The sequence below is a fragment of the Eucalyptus grandis genome, chromosome 8 (genome assembly GCF_016545825.1).
Source record: "Eucalyptus grandis isolate ANBG69807.140 chromosome 8, ASM1654582v1, whole genome shotgun sequence".
NCBI lineage: Eukaryota > Viridiplantae > Streptophyta > Magnoliopsida > Myrtales > Myrtaceae > Eucalyptus > Eucalyptus grandis.
The window spans coordinates 7424940-7441752 of record NC_052619.1 but is presented as its reverse complement, the minus strand read 5'-3'; the positions used below and the strand labels follow the sequence as shown (position 1 = coordinate 7441752).

Sequence of the window (16813 nt, the reverse complement as noted above, 5' to 3'; positions counted from 1 at the left end):
GCCCCGAAAAGGTAAGAGACAGCCGGGAATCCCGGGCTGGTGGGACCCAGTTCAGCCACGGCCCCCCAATCGGGTCTACCCGACGTGCAAGTGCAACGTCGTTCTTAAATTTTTAATTTGTTTACGTGGATTCCATATGCCAAACAAGTACTTGGGTTGGCGTAGCCCCAACAAAAGTAGGAGACGAGGTGATAGGACCCGATTTGGCCATGGCCCAATCAGGTTTGATCAGTCACGAAGTATTTGAGAAAATGATATGAATGATCTATAGATTTTGATCCGATATATAATATTATTTATAAATTTTAATTTATTCGATGTAATTCATAAATTTCTTCGTACGTGTTTAATTTAATCTGCAGATTAGATAATTTAAGAACTAGATTAAATCCATTAAGTATTATATTCAATGATGATATTATAAATTAGGCTAAAGTGGAAAGGTCACGTTGAATATTTGTAAGGGTCACATTGAACATATCAAAAATTTAGCGGAAAGAAGGAACCGACAGACCGGCCGGCCAACACTAAGTCCAAAAGGAACGATGGCTAAGCGAGCGCGTTGAGCGGCAGCAGCAGCAAGCGCGAGTGCAGAGAGAGAGAGAGAGAGAGAGAGAGAGATGCTTACGCAAAGCGAGAGAGAGAGCTGCGACGGCCGGCCGGAGGAGGAGGGAGAGGACAGAGAGAGAGAGATGTGTTACGTGGATTGATTTCATATGCCGAGCAGGTGCTTGGGTTTTTATAGCCTCGAAAAGGTAGGAGCTTGGGCTGGTACAGCTTCGAAAAAGTAGGAGACGAGGCGGTAGGACCCGATTTGGCCATGGCCCCAATCGGGTTTGCCATTCCATCTGGGGTCATTTTCATAGGCGCCGACGGACTATGGAGAATGCCGGTTTTTGAGATGGAGTTTATCTGATAACCTGCACATTCAAACTCTTTGGTTTGGCTAGTTTCTTGAAATGTATGGAAACCACCATGTCCACATGCATTGAATTAAGGACCATTCGGGGAACTCCGCATTTTGATGGACTATGGAGAATGCCAATTTGAAGATGGAGTCCGTCTAATAACTTGGCGTATTCAAACTTTTTGATTTGACTAGTTTCTTGAAATGTACAGCGACCATCATGTCCACATGCATTGAATAAATGACCATGCAGATGCAGCGAACTTCGCATTTTGATGGACTATGGAGAATGCCAGCTTTTGAGATGGAATCCGTCTAATAACTCGGCGTATTCGAACATTTTGATTTGACTAGTTTCTTGAAATGTACAATGACCACCATGTCCACATGCATCGAATAAAGGATCGTGCAAAATGCAAAGTGAACTTTGCATTTCGACCAACTATGGTGAATGCCAGCGTTTGAGATGGAGTCCATCTGATAACTTGGCGTATTCGAACTTTTTGGTTTGACTAGTTTCTTGAAATATATGGAGACCACCGCGTCCACATTGATCGAATAAAGGACCGTGCAAGATGCAGCAAACTTCGCTTATTTAAGTTACTATGGAAGATTTTATGATACGATTGATTGCATTTCAATCGAAGTTATAAATGGTGCTATTATCAAGTGACCAGGTTTGGTCATCAAATATCTTATGGTTGGATAATGGAGTGGGTTTGTGCATTGCCGCTTTTCCAGGTGGCTAGGTCCAAGTGGTCTCTAATTGAGGTTTTTTTATTTTTTTCTTTCCCCTTTTCAGCTGACACTTGAAATAGCTGATTATTAGACCTAATTACTAGGAAAAGATGCTATTATAGAGTCATGAAGAACCGTCAAATAAAATTTGATATAAAAACTATAGTTGACTCTAAAGATTGAAGAAGAAAGTTGGGTATGCATAAACGCACTTACTCTCTATTATTAACTCATGAGTCCTGACATTCTAATCTCAATCCTTAAATCATGTGAATCCCACGTTAAATATGTCAAAATCAAAGATTAAGAGGTTTGGAGCTCAAATGCATTGCAGCCACCCGAGAGTTGGTCCAGAAAAACTTCACATAAAGTAATAAAAGCAGACCTCAGGAAAGTAACTGGGACTAATGCCCATCAAGGATCAGCACAAGGTTGAAAACAGCAGAGGAAATCCTTCAAAAACTATCCAGAGAGAGTTGAAGGACATCATAAATTTGGTTAAAGAAGCATATTCGATTTACGAGCATCCAGCATCAACCTTAGTACTTTGAACAGAGGACCAGCTTGGCCGAAAAGCAAAAGAGGAGTAGTGCAATACGCGTGCTCTTTAGGAGCAAGCCATAGAACACGAGTTGAAGATTCTGTCCTTATTAGAACAGCAATTGTTACCAAATACGATATTTGAGGTATCCGAATTGTTATCCAGACAGCGAAGGCGCAGCTTCATTCTTTTGCTCATTTGCAGTACTTTTTGAACCACACTCCAACATTCAGGAAGCTTTCGAAATTAGATTGTTGTCTGTACAAAGAGGGACGATGGTTTAGATTGAAGGAACAATGAAACACAACGAACATAAGACGGAATGCTTACGACAAGCCAATGTGTTTAAAAATCAGAAATGGACCTTCCTTCACCTTTTAATACCATGAACGTCATGTGGAAATAAGATGACTTTACAATCTACTCCTCTCTCCCTTAGTGCTCGGGCATACTGTAAAGTTTGAAGTTGGTTAGCAGGTGTATTAGCCAGACTTCCATGCAAAGTAACGTGAAGAAAATTCGAAAAATCATACGGGCTCAGATAAGAAGATAATCATCTCTACCGCTGTGTCGGTATATGTAAGTCATCACTCAATTGATAAAATGTAAATGAACCCACAAAATTTACATCCGCATGGTCCGATCTCGGAAGAAAATGAAATGAATCCTACCTGTAACCCGGTAGAGACTGGGACTCGGAGATCCTGAGCACCGAGAAGGAAAAGGGTAGGTGTCTTGACCTGCAATGATTATCAAGGATGATAAATCTATCGCTACTGGATAAAACATTCATAAGAGAAAGTTGTTCCTATAAAGAAGCCAGGCCAGAAAGAGGAAAGGAAGATTGTTTGGAGGAGAGGTGAATGAAATCAAAATGTATCTTCCACTTAAAGAAAACGAATATGTAAGATAAATCATTACGACTTGGTGATAGATTCACTGTTCTCGAGTCCAAATACGCAAATAAAAAAGCATCACCTATGATGGTATTTCACTCAAGTTTCACCTTTATCTTGTCATAAAGTTGGTGTAAAATTGTTGTCCGATAAGGTTCTACAACATTGAACAACCGTCTCATATAATGTGGTTCATTGATGGTGCATACCTTATGGATATGTGAGATGGGAGACTTGCTATAAAGGAGACTCAAGTGTTCATCTGAAGGCGCTTCTGTGAAAATATTCTTCCCTTCGATACCGTATGAGATCACATAGCACCAATCGGGAATATCAGTAGTGCCAACCATTAATGCAAGGTTACAAACAGGATTCCTTGCGACAGCAGCACAAAACTTGTCTGGTGCCTGCATATATTATGCAAGTCACGATAGAACAGTAGGATTCAGTGTGCTGACTATTTAAACTTCTTTAGGGTCAGGAGAGTGCCAGTTATATGGTTAAGACGAAATAACATGAGAGTGACAGAGAAAAGCCTCCAGTTTTGTGCATCTATTTCTCGTATCCACCCACCTGGCCTATCAAATGGGTGGTCAAGAAACCACCATGAGATAGTCCAATCACGGCTATTTTGGATGGATTGGCAAGTCCCATCTCAATGATATGATCAATCGCTGTAAGTACATCATTGACATCCTGCACACGACAGAAGTGAAGGCATTCATTAAATTGCAGATATGAATTAAAACTCATGACTCTTTCTTTCACTGAAGTGAAGAAGGACATAGAAAAGAAAATGAATGACAGCAGGCACCTGTGAACCAACTTTTCCCGGTAGTGATTGCAATGCTTCCTCTCCGAATCCTAATGAACCTCTGCAAGCATGTACAACATTAGGAAATGCCTGAATGAACATTAGATATTGCAAGAAAGTATTGAGAATATCAAATGATGAAAGATCATTTCATGATATAAGCAGGGAAAAAACAGAGGCCATTGTGATTGAGTTACTAAAATCTCCAGTGTATGTTTATGCGTCATCATGCTTGACCTTGTAAAAGACTAAATTTTGCAACTAGGATGATTCCGAGCCACAAGAATCCCTAGTTAGAAAGCCACTCAGCATTCATTGAGATAACTTCTCGGCCAATAAAATATTTTAAAACACTCTTAATGAATCTACATACATAAAAGAAAAATTTCCTGATGCCCTATGGATGTAATATTGGATCCGTGCCAATACTATATGCAATCTACAAAGTAAGATAGTACTTTCTGCTTACTTAGACATTATATTACAGAGTTTTGAATGCTCAGTTTATGCAAGGCAGGAAATCCAAGAGAAATTGAAGACTCAGACACCACATCATACCCACATAAATCCTCCATCTTATACGGCTTGGTCAGTTTCTTTTATAAATTCTGTATAAGCTTGCTAGCTTTCTGATCATTTTGTGAGTTACACACGTAAACTAATTGTACCAATTTCTCAATTACCCAGGCAAGAAAACCCGTAAATGAAGGAATACTTTCTTCACAATCTTAATACCAAATTACCAATTCTCCTGATGATAGGAGAAATTAGCATATATACTTATAGATATTTGAATGCCAAAGTAAAAGCCCAAAATGATTTAGAAAGGAAGATATCCAGAGTCTTCATCCACACTGCATCACATTGTGACCTAGCATCACAAAAACATCAAAACAGAAAGGGCAGAACATCAATCTGGTTCTCCCATATCAATTGCAGTCTATTGACTTTCGAAAGTGGAGGCTTTCTTCTCTAGCATTGGATAGAGGAGACAATTAAAGAAAGAAACTCCTTTTGTTATGCAATTTGTGAAAACTAATTGTCCAGTTCAACCATCAAGTAGTGGATCTGTCTGAATTCCAGTTCGGTGCATGGCACTAAATTGTACTTCAGATCAAACCATATTTAAAAGATTGAACCAATTAAAGCAAGCTTTTCCAACGGGTCCAACACTGGTTCAACCAATTTCTGCTGGAGAAGGATTCAAAAATCGTGCTGGTGGTGTTCCAAACCTAGGCCTCAACCTTGAGAACACAATACTGAAAACACATAGGCATGCAATTTTTCAAATAAATGATGCTTAATTTAATGATACTCGATTTTATGTACTTAACATAATCAGTCAAGGAATGCAAAACGAAATGATGCAAGCAGAGATTCAAACAAAGCATTGGCACCAGGGGGCATATAAGAAGACACGCCATTTTAGCTTGGATCTTGGAGAACAGATAGATGCAGAGCAGCATAGCGTTGAGACAGTTGTTGCACACAAATCAGTCACTCAAGTGGTTTATTCAATGGTCCGGCATTAAAAACATCTGGTTACAAGCTAATTCTGGAGTCCCACATTTGCTCAAGGAACCAAACTGAATCAAACCTTCTGCAAATTGGACAACAGAAGACCTACCTGTAATTCACAATTAGTAAGCTGAATCCAAGTGAAGACAGAAAAGCCTCAGACTTTGAAAAAGTTGAAGTGGAGACAGAATGTGGCCCACCATGAAGGATCACGATTAGTGGATCAGGCACATCGTTTTTCAATTTTGATGATACAAAAATAGCCTCAAAGTCATTTGTAGCACCTGTAATGAATCAAATACATGGAACATGAAAAGCAGTATTTTACTCTAGTTGTAAGATGAGATCTTAGACATCTGAAATGGGAATGAAAAAGCAACTGGTGATGCTATTAAAACAACTCAGTTGGCTACCAGCATGCTATACTGAAGGAACAAGTTCGACTGAAGTATGAGATATGTATTGACTAAGTTCTATTTAGATTTTTCACTTCTTCTGACACACAATTCAAATCGGGATACTTCTACAGAAAAGTCAGTTTCCTTATCAAGTAGGCTTTCTGATCCCCTAAGGCGCCCATGTACCATATTTAGAGTTCCCTAAGCCCATCTCAAAAAAGACACTTAACTCATCTGGCAATTTGGTCCACTGATTTCTTACTCTTTCCATTAATTCAAGCTCTTTCTGTAGATGATCAACAGATCATCCAATCTTTGTTCGACTATCAAGAAATTAGTTGGCATTATTAACAGTTTCTGTCACACTTGTTTCAAGCTCCTCCCAATCATTTAATTCAACCTTTCAAGTGGTCCTCAAAATCTTTCTGTTTTTGTCAAAATCCTTGGGAACCTACTTGGGCAAGGATAACATGGTCACATTGTACATGAACCAATAATAACATTACAGCGAAAAATATGAATTACAATAAAAAGGAGCAACCTCGGGATGCCTAGGATATGTAAATGAGCAGCAGCTATTAAACTGCACATTTGCAGATACTAATGTATGAAGCTCATCAACACAAGTAAATGCATGTAAGAAGGAGATTGATCTTTGTCCAAGCTACCACATTACTTACGAAGGAAGACCATGTTGACCAAGACATCAAAATCGAACTTACTGTTGTTCATATGGGTCCACATTTCTAAGAACTTTAAGTCCGGCAGAAACTTATAAAGGTGCACAAATGCACACATTTATCAACTTGACATGAAAAGGAAAAAGCAGGGGAATGTATCAATGAAAGGAGACAAAAACATAAGCACCAAGCAAAATAACAACTCGAGATTTTCATGGAGGAACAGATGATATTTACTGGTAGTGCCAATAAGAAGCTCACAATGTGGGGAAAAAAAAGAGAGTAGAATTTCTCCATGGTAAACAAGATTATTTCATCCCCAAATGGATGAGAATGATGTAAAGAATGAAAAGCACCATAAGCAGTAATACGCAAAGTATCTAATCACTCCATTATTAAGCAAGCATAAAGGGAAAACCTTTTACTAGAGATTTTAGAATAAAAATCATAAATACATGTTAATAGCACATCAACAACAAAGTCACAAACAAAGTCACATCAGCGAATACGGGTGGGTATACTCTACATAAATAAGACAGATGACATGAGCTACCTCTTGTTGTGCAAGAAGAAACGTCCTTGACTGGAATTTTAATTAGTCTAAATTGACGAGATGCAAGCAACATTTCTACCTGTAATAAGAGGAGTTTTGGTAGATTAGGTCATACATGGAAAAGTAACTGCAGGCACTTGACACCAATATGGAACAGAAGAAGTATTTTATGACCTTCTGAGAACATTTGAATATGGGACTTGAAATGTCCAACCAACTCCATGAAGCACTTGATTGTATTTTATCAATTAGATAACCGTACTTCAGCTGAGGCACGTCCACTGGACTGCTAGAAACTGAAAGGCAAATTGCATGAACTTATATTTCAAGTCATGTCGTTTCCTAACAACTTACAGGCTACTCTCAGCTTCAGGTTACCAGCAATAACGTTGCCCCCATCAAGAGTAAGAACTTCCCATGAAGCGTCCAACTCCATAGGGCTGATTCGTGCTACGTTGCCACTGCATACAGATGAGCATTTACCTGTTAAGTTCAATTAAAATAAAGAGTCTCTAACCAACAAAATCCATGCACTGAACAGTGTTCTTTCTTCTTTTAATTGTAGTGACAAACAAAAACGTATTACTTCAGCACATTAACAGCAAGTATCACTTCACTGCTCCGCCATGAGGAAGTCAGGATCATTGTGCATCCATCAGAAAGCCACGGGTTAGCAAGCACATTGGTGCAGTAAAGCCCAGGAAAGCACCCTTCTTCAGCAGTCATGATGATAGGGACCTGCACTTATGAAGGATTGAAATATAATAAGCCAACAAAGAAGACGCATTAGAGGAACACAAGAAAAGAAATCCTAGGCAGCATCCACTGTCAAAGTAAATATCAGTGTAGTCTACATACTTCAGATTGACAACACAAAATATAGAGAACCAATCATTTTCCTTATAGCATTAGTATACCAAAGGTTATATCAGTGCAAATTTAACTGCAAGTGGTATAAGTGAGTGTTCAAATCCTCAAATCCAATCATGCAGAACACATTTCATCGAAAGCTACACTAATTAGTCAACGAATTGACCTACATCCAATAAAGTTTCTAGTAAATCAAGCAGCACACAGAATGAAAAAACAATAAAGAAATGTTGGCTTTGTTTTTTTCGCCTGCTTGAGTACCTATGTCATTAAACTGAGTATCACAACGTTGACATATCAGCAGGATAGTATCATCTTTCATGTGATACGTACAACACAAATAAATGAAGTGAGGCAGCAAAATTTATCAGACTTCAATCAGGTGATGAAACTCACCACATCGGCAATACTTCTGTGTAGGCTCGGGTTCCCATCAATTGGCCAATTTATTTTATGAAGTGAATTAGTAACCCAATGCGCTCCAGAGTCCACTCCACTCTTTGCTGATAGAAAGACAAGGTACTTCCCATCTGGGCTGAGAATTGATATTTTATATAGAAGCGTTTGGTTAGAAAACCATTTCAGTTCTTGAGATTAACACTCATATTACCAACAATATTATATCATTCAGATAAAATTGCTTCTCTCAAGTAAACAGAATAGTGCACAGACAGTTTAAGAAAAGCTGGATAGTTATCATATTTGGATATATAGAGATACGTCATGACAGTATATAGATAGGTCAGTCATAAATGGCTAACCTTAGTACTCTTTTTCCATGATAATAGCACTGTCATATAAGCTTGCGAAATCAAAACATTGCAACACATCCAGTAGTAGATGACCCATGCCAAAGAATTGCAGCTGAGCATAAAACAGCAGAGAAAGATACAATACAGCAAAAATATGCTTGCATGTACCAATGACGCAAAAATTATGGAATCAAACTCAATGCTGAGACTGTACCATTAATGTAAAGTTTGAATGAGTAAAACCTTAAAACAGAGGTGACAGGTGCTTCCAAAGTCTAATCAAGAACTTATACTCAACGTCGAAACAATAACAAATGAAGAACATATCCTAAGAGCCAAGATGAGCATACCTGAAACGGGGAAAGAAAGCACTGCTGATGCTCTGAGTTAAATTACACAAAGGAGAATCTACACCAGCATCAGCTCTACAAAATTGGATGATGTATTTGAATTCTTAAAAGTACATTTAAAAGTCATATCGATAATAATCACATAAAGAAAAAAATTTGCAAGAGCAGGAAACCAATTGAGGATGTACCCACTTGACATCAACTTTATCAGCTTCTGATTGATGGAATGGGTTTTTAACTGCATATATTGCACAAGGCCTGTTGTTGCAATACTTGATGCCAAACTTCCTTAGATTTGATGACCACCCAACAAAAACCATATATTCATTCGTGTCTTCAACTGATGGTGCCCATATGACCTGTCCAGCACTTAGAGAGCTCGTGATTCCTTGAACAGCTCGTACCTCCCCACTGCACACAACCAGCGAATTCAGATCTTAAAGTTGCAATTTCAAACTTCTGCTAGTGAGAAGAGTATTTTAAAACTGTGTAATGGGACGACCTCTTAGTATTGACAACAAAGAGAGTTGGCTTCCTTTTTCCTGCGTATGTTTCCCCCCACTCCTCTTCAAAGTCACCCTGACCTTTCCAGCTGGAACAATCTTTGTCATTTGAGTTATCCTTTGTATAGCCAGAACTGTTGAAGTTGGGCTTGGAAGCAGCCGGCTCTTCGGCAACATAAGCAATGAGAGATTCATCATGGCTCCATGATATCCCCTTGAACCTATCCATTCTGAGATCATTTCAATTTTCTACTGACATTATACAACAGATTCATTGGAGCTTGAGACTGATATAGTTTATTACCAATCATCTGTAAACACAGAACCGTGGACAGATTGGGGAACACAGAATTCCTTCTCCAACTGAGACGAACCCCAGATTTCAAATTGAGTTGGAGAATCAGTCTCAGAATTCTTCACTACAAGAAGCTTGGACCCAGAGGGTGAGGGAACAATTATAGAAGCGTTTTCCATCTCGACGGGGAATAGGGCCCATTGAAAGGTGATGGAATTGCTAGTTTCGCTGGAGATATGAGCAGATAAGATGAATTTCCTCATCTTGTTTGCCAGAAGATCTGGCTGGCTAAGTGAAAACATACCCTTGGAGCCTTTACCTATAACCAAACAATAACCACTTTTATCATAGTGTATATCTATGGAAGAGTAAGCATGGAGATAGCAGATGAGATAAGCACTGATACCATTTTCGGACTTAAATATCCATGCCTTGTCGATGTTGCAAATGTCAGTGAACTCTTTAAGTAATTGAGACTGGGAAGCATAGTCTTCTTCAGTAGCGATGTCCATCCCTAAGTGCGCCTCCATGTGAGGGACAGCCTGAGAAACATCCACGGCAAACAAGGTTATGAATATTTAAGTGCAAATGAAAGCAAAGAAAAGAAAATACATTAGAATATAGTAAATTCCAATATGCAATCCAAAACTATTGTCAAATTAGTACCAATAAGAAAGAATGGCAGTTCTCAACCTCAACTAATAATGAGGAATGAGAAAACTCAGAACCCCAACATCTCCTGTGGCATTAAACAACTCTCGTTGCAAAAATCAATGGATCCTACAACCGGTATTGACGACATCCATTCATCATACTTCATGTCTAACTAACAATAAGCAAGTATCATTTCTTAGGTTACAATCGGACCACGAGACACACAAACCCATCACCATAAGTTGAGATAGACAAGAGATTCCTCTCATAGCACAAAAAAGTAGGAAAGAGGGGCTACAACTTCACTCAACCAATCACACAAATGAATTAACCAAGTTTCACTTAACCAACTTCCCAGTCGAGATTTTCCCAAAACAAATAAGTTATCTGATGCATGTTCCAGCAAAGTTTTGGCCAACAAATAGAACCAACATCAACCCCATTTAATAACTTCTCTTCCCACGCATACCAAAACCGAACTCACATCGACACGCAGCCACCCATGGAGCACAGAGCGAAGTGATCTTTCGCCTCATGCTTAAAGGGTGCTTCTTCGCGCTCGCCCGAGCTCAAAGTGTATTCATGTCGAAGCAAAAAGATCGATTCTTTCAACGAGGCAAGTTGCAAAGTTCCATTAAAACCAAACAAAAAAGAAAACAGAAAGACGAGGCGTGGCGGCAGATGATGATCGAATGAATCCACTTTCGTCCTCCCCCGCTACTCGCGCATTCGCTGGCAACTGAACAACCCAACAAGATGCAAAAACAACCCATTCGGGATTTCGACCGCGCATTCCGAAAGCAGCCCATGAGAGAGGAAGAAGAAGGAAACTCACCGGTCGAGAGAGAAACGCACGGACGCGAGCAGAACGAGTGCCAAGTCAGAGAGAGAGTCAACGAAGTGCGACTGAATTTCAAAGAATATGATTCTTCTTGCTCATCCGAGGAGAGAGAGTGAAGCAATTCGAGGTTTACGAGGCTGTCGTGCTGACGTGGACTGATTAATTTATTGTTTTAAAAATACTGCGCTAAAGCTAGGATGGACTTTTGGTGTAGAATCTGGCTCCGGCCGGAGTCCGTCGCGACCGGACGGACTTTATAAGATTCTTTTTTATGTTCGCCCGTCCCCGCCACCGTACTTTTGTGTCTTGTATATCACCTGGCATTTTCATTCTATGCTTAGGCTAATTCGCAACGAAATTGACGCGTCAAATCAAATGGCCGACAATTAACTATTAGTCTATTAGTGATTCGATTCTCAGCAATAGTCATTTGTGAACAATTGACAATCATTCTTCACTCATTGAACTACAAATGAAGGCCCCAGCAAAGTTTGTTGTGGTTTTAGCCTATCATAGTGCACGATAGAATACGTGACATTGCAAAGTTTTTTTTTTTTTTTGGTCGAACATTGCAAAGTTAACAATGTTAAAAAGTTTCAGTAAAAGAAATTAGAAGATCAAAATAGGTAATTAGATGATAGAAAATGTACCTCAAAAACATTTGACAACACATATATATTGGAGCAGAGTTACTAAAGTTTAACTTCTAAGTAATTAAAGGAACTTGGTGAAATTTACCATTTATTTAATTTGTAATCGAAACTCTTTCTATCTAGTTTTATTTTTTCGTTCCCATTTGTCATTTTTCTTGTTATGCAAGAATCATCTTGATAATTTCCTCGATATTTTCATTTTTTTTATATGTATTTCTATTTTCCTCTTCTCTATATATATTATCATCAGTAACGTCACCTCTCTTTCGTGGAGTCCATTCATTTTTAAATTTCAGTTGAGGCTTATAATGTTCATACTCCATTCGGAGAACCAGGAAAAACAAAGCATGGATATTTGGATGGGAAAATTAAAAAAAAAAAAATGTTTTGAAATGTTGTGAAAGGAAAGGGAAAAAGTTTTTAAAATTTTCTTAAATCTTTTAGTCGAATTATCTTAGTTTTGAGGAAAATGGATATGTCCCATGTTATTAGAACATTGAAATTTCTTAGACCAGGGAAGCCAAATTTTCCTTTAAATACAAACCAATATGTTCTGGATAAAGTGCAAATATCCCCGTTACCGTTCAATTTCAGTTGGTACGGTCACGCACCATGCACTCGGTCCTACGGTAACGAAATAACTATCCAACCAGATGACGCCACGCCATCCACAAACGGAAACGGGGAGCGCCGAACGAACACGTGGGAGGGTCCCATTGGCTGGCGCCCCGCAGCCGGAGCAACCGCAAAGCGAAGATAAAAGAAAAACGGTCGATCCAGTGAAGGAAAGCCGAAGGCCGAAAATGGCGCTCTGCGTTCTCGCGGCATGCACGGTGCCCGGAATCTCCTCTAAGCCAGTCAACGTCGCCACGAGGCGAGCGTCGCGACCCGAAGCCCCGGCTCTCCTCCGCTGCCTCGAGCCGCGGGGACGGAGCTCGGTCCGCCGGCTGAACGCTGCCGGACTGTCCCAGATCGAACCCGACCTGAACGAGGACCCGGTGGACCGTTGGGCCACGAACAGCGTCGACGAAGTAAGTTCTTGCGGCTTCCGGCACCCTCCCGCCCTGGCCGTGCGTCGTTCTTCATTTGGCAAATTACGAAAACAGTGATGCATTGATCATGATGCCTATGCGTTCAGAACAATTTCGTGAGTTACCCGATTGCTTGATTAGCTAACGGAATCGAGTTGCGGAGAAGTACTCCGCTTTAAGTTATATTAGGCCAGTTACATGCCACAAGAATTGATGAATTTGAAAAATGCCGGGCCAAAGATGAGATGCATGTCCTTTCGTGATGAGCTGGTGTTCATGCGTGTGACGCCGGACGACACCGGTGACCGGTTATGTAGCGCCGCCTCTCGCTGCTCCCGCCGAACAAATTCCTTTGAATCCATGTTCTAATGTTTCTAATTGACGTAGAGCATGTGCATGTTAGTGGGAGATGTGATCTGAAGCTATGTTGGGTGCTGATCGCAGGAGGATTTCAAGTATGGAAAGTACGACGGGCACCACACTTACTACGAAGGGGAGGAGAAAGGTAAATATATGTTGCAAGCTATCTTCTTCTTTTGTTCCCTTTCGTCTTTTGCTCTTTTGTGGGTCGTTTTACTCGGAGTCGGAAACGGTAGAGTTAATCGATTTGCCAGCAATATGAAGTGATTCCAGGATGAAACATCTAAATGAAAGAGACAATTTACAGTGTGATTGGATGGGATTTTTACATCATGACTTCAATTCCTCAGTATAACAGAAGAACTTATTCCATACATGCTGATTAAAGGACAGGTGAATTGCAGATTTGATGTCACAACCTTATTCAGGTGTTGTGTAGGCGAAGTACTAAGGAGTTATATTTGTGGTACACAAGTGTGATGGTCTTTTCAGTTTCGAATGTGGAGCCAGATAGTGGCTTGCTTGCAGTAACCTTGCTTTTGATCGTAGAATGATACCTGCGATTTATGATACCGACTGCCCTCTAGGAAATTGCCTGTGTTGTAGGAAGAATCATCTTGTCCTTTCGACTTCTGGTTGATTCTTGATGATTTTCGATCTAGGAACTTTCTGGGGATCAATCGCGGAAGATATTGCTGCAGCTGAACCGCCGACTGGCTTTCAGGGTATAACTAGTTATATCAAGCATTCTCCTGCATTTGATTTACAATTAATCAGAGGGACTCGGACGAACAACTTATTGGTGCAATCACTAATTGCAGGGCTCATCTCGTGGCTTTTCCTTCCAGCGGTTGCTGCAGGAATGTACTTTGATGTTCCGGTAATGTGAAGGAATATTTAGCTCTGCTAAGCATTGGACGATCCAATCTGCTATATTTCCCCTGTTAACCTGTGTTAAATGACTAAGGATAGCCTTGGCTTCCTTTTCCTTCAGGGAGAGTACTTGTACATCGGAGCAGCTCTCTTTACTATCGTCTTTTGCATCATCGAGATGGATAAGCCTGACAAGCCCCACAACTTCGAGCCCCAGATATACACCATGGAAAGAGGAGCCCGCGATAAGTTAATAGCTGACTACAACACCATGGACATTTGGGATTTCAACGAGAAGTATGGAGATCTGTGGGACTTCACCATTATAAGAGATGATATAACCAAAAGATGACTGCTCATAAACTAAAGATGGCAACTGTTCTTTAACGATCTCTGTATATGAGGGAAATTACAGGTTCATGTCCTTCCTTTCTAGATTGCCTATTCTGTATTCTCCAGTTTTGCCTTTTCACTCCCGTAAAGCTTAAGCAATATAAAGGAAGAGAAAGCTCTAGAAGCAGCTGTTTATAAAAACTGCGATGATGCACACCAGTGCAAAACTTGCATTGTTAGTTTCATCTCTTCAACTTCACATTATTATCCTGGTCCAAAAGTAAACTTAACTGCATTGCGCATATCACATTTCCGTTTGGTGGGATATAAGGTTCCAGTTCCTTGGACAATTAGCGGAATGGGCAAGTATATTTGATGCTAGGTGCATACGCCTTATTAGAGGTCATAGCACGAAAACACCGAGGCTAGTCATTTCTGCTGAAGAGTGAAGTAACTATCAAGGATATCCAGTTTCTTTCCCCTTTTCTCTTTCTTTTTAGTTTACCGTGGTCTTGGAAAAATGGATATGCAGTGGCGTATATGCCATTCGACCTCTGGCAGCGTAGCATGCAAAGCTTCTCTGGAGGGCCTAAGTGCTTCATTTGAGCTGTTTTTCAGGTGCCACAAGAGTCAGACTTTTAGTAGCACGCTTCTTGTTATGCTTCTATGCTTTGTCCATGCTCAGTGAGGACTTTTGCTCACAGTGCAGTCCAAGTGATTACTCGATTGAGTTATTCTCGTGTTACTTTAAATATATGCATAATTGTAGCTTGTCCAAGAAGAGGCCATGTTCTGGTTATGAATTTCTTTGACCTCAGCCTGATAATTGTTTGCTTATCCCCTTACTAGCATTTTCTTTGTCAGTTAAACTTTGTGGTTAATCTCGGACATCCATGTTTTCGATATGCTTGCTTGGGAAATGTACCATAAGTCATCTGTATCTGATGCATGTAGTTTTTTTCAAATGTTGTTCCTGAAACAATGGTTATTGCCAGGTATCCTTTTCTGAAAACTTCTGGTAGTTAGAAATTGCGGGTATGCAGATAGTTGCTTTCCATTGTTATCATCTTCCTAGACCTTCTCAGCTTGCTTTTTTGAGGTGCTCATGGAGCATTTAGATTGAATAAGAACGTGTTTCCATGGGGGGTAACGCTAACCCACAAGTCCAGCAAAATCATGTACTCAAAAGGCTAAAGTTTCTCTCTCCTAAGTGAACAAGCATGCTCGGCTGGAAAACATAGTGGAAGAGTAACGCTCGGTCCCTGATCGTGATCTCCCCATCGATCCCAATGTACTCAACCGTATCCATATCCAGATGTTGCTGTCTAGCGATAATTTCTGAAAAACAGTTCATAGATTTGTTGAGGATTGGCTGCAGAAGTCCAGGCAATACAGTAATGTTCACATTTATGGCATGATTTCATCAAGACATTTCTGAAGAATGGGAACCATTTCTAAGCTAGGTGAAAGTCATTGGACAGGAGGACAATGTACTGTCCTCATTAACTTAGTATGGTGATTTTGCTCCTCCTCCACTCATGGACATAGGTCAATGGATAAATGATGCAATTCATCATCTTACTCCATTGATGTATGTTCTACCTTTATTATGTTATCACGTTTTGCAGAAGCTTATCTTTCGATAATATCAATAAATTCATATACAGCATGGACTTCGAGGGCTGCTGTAGGTCTGATGCATTCTCTTTGACACAAATTAGGCTGCAAAATGTTATGTTCAGACAAGATACTGATTCGTGAGAAGACGATGAGTTCCGGGGAAGAGTTGTCATCCATTACCGGTGGCCAAGTGAACGAACTGCGAGTGAAAACGATGACTGTTAATGCCTTGCAGGACAGAAAGTACCTTTTTGGATTCTAGTTTGCACCATAGATTTGACTTTTGCAGGAAGCAATTGAGACTAGGATGGAGCCCTTATATTGCTGTGCTTATTACGTCATTCACACGAGTACTTCCGCGTTACAAATGTTAGGGTGGTGCGGTATCGTGGTCTAAAGAAGGTGAAAGATGCCTGGTCAAAAGTTTGCTCAATCAATCGAAATTCCACCTTTCAAAAACGACGAGGCGGATCGAAAACTACCGTTCAGTTTGCAGTCAATTCCCGCGTACTATGGTTTGCAATCCAAGTGAGGTTGACATTGAGATGTTCGTTTTGTATTTGATGTTTGAGTGAACTATGAATTCTTGAAATGCCATGCATAAAGCCAGGCGCCTGACCAAGTTAGAGGATA

The 16813-nt window shown here is 40.1% G+C and overlaps 2 protein-coding genes and 1 long non-coding RNA gene across 4 annotated transcripts; 1 reads left to right on the top strand and 2 right to left on the bottom strand.

Annotated features, from left to right (window-relative positions):
* Nucleotides 1–1990: 1990 nt before the first annotated feature.
* LOC104456145 (acylamino-acid-releasing enzyme 1) lies at nucleotides 1991–11438 on the bottom strand. Of its 2 annotated transcripts, XM_010070881.3 has the most exons (18): nucleotides 11305–11438; nucleotides 10222–10357; nucleotides 9825–10134; nucleotides 9520–9741; nucleotides 9210–9428; nucleotides 9018–9092; nucleotides 8312–8450; nucleotides 7632–7783; nucleotides 7424–7506; nucleotides 7220–7341; nucleotides 7046–7124; nucleotides 5524–5698; nucleotides 3897–3957; nucleotides 3656–3778; nucleotides 3292–3489; nucleotides 2858–2926; nucleotides 2561–2637; nucleotides 1991–2444 (listed from the first exon to the last, which is right to left on the bottom strand). In XM_010070881.3, the coding sequence occupies exons 2-18, from the start codon at nucleotides 10343–10345 to the stop codon at nucleotides 2381–2383; spliced, it is 2292 nt and encodes a 763-aa protein (XP_010069183.2). In that variant the 5' UTR covers nucleotides 10346–10357; nucleotides 11305–11438; the 3' UTR covers nucleotides 1991–2380. The 2 variants fall into 2 exon arrangements, with proteins under 2 accessions (XP_010069183.2, XP_039154765.1); XM_039298831.1 differs by lacking the exons at nucleotides 10222–10357; nucleotides 11305–11438 and having other exon boundaries at nucleotides 9520–9750; nucleotides 9825–9961.
* A 1299-nt stretch (nucleotides 11439–12737) lies between these two features.
* Nucleotides 12738–14805, top strand: LOC104456142 (photosynthetic NDH subunit of subcomplex B 5, chloroplastic). The gene is made up of 5 exons (XM_010070876.3): nucleotides 12738–12994; nucleotides 13439–13499; nucleotides 14017–14079; nucleotides 14176–14234; nucleotides 14349–14805. The coding sequence occupies exons 1-5, from the start codon at nucleotides 12767–12769 to the stop codon at nucleotides 14577–14579; spliced, it is 642 nt and encodes a 213-aa protein (XP_010069178.2). The 5' UTR covers nucleotides 12738–12766; the 3' UTR covers nucleotides 14580–14805.
* A 1375-nt stretch (nucleotides 14806–16180) lies between these two features.
* On the bottom strand, nucleotides 16181–16467 carry LOC104456141. The gene is made up of 2 exons (XR_727295.3): nucleotides 16428–16467; nucleotides 16181–16282 (listed from the first exon to the last, which is right to left on the bottom strand). It is a non-coding gene; the product is annotated as an uncharacterized LOC104456141 (long non-coding RNA).
* Between the last annotated feature and the right edge of the window lie 346 nt (nucleotides 16468–16813).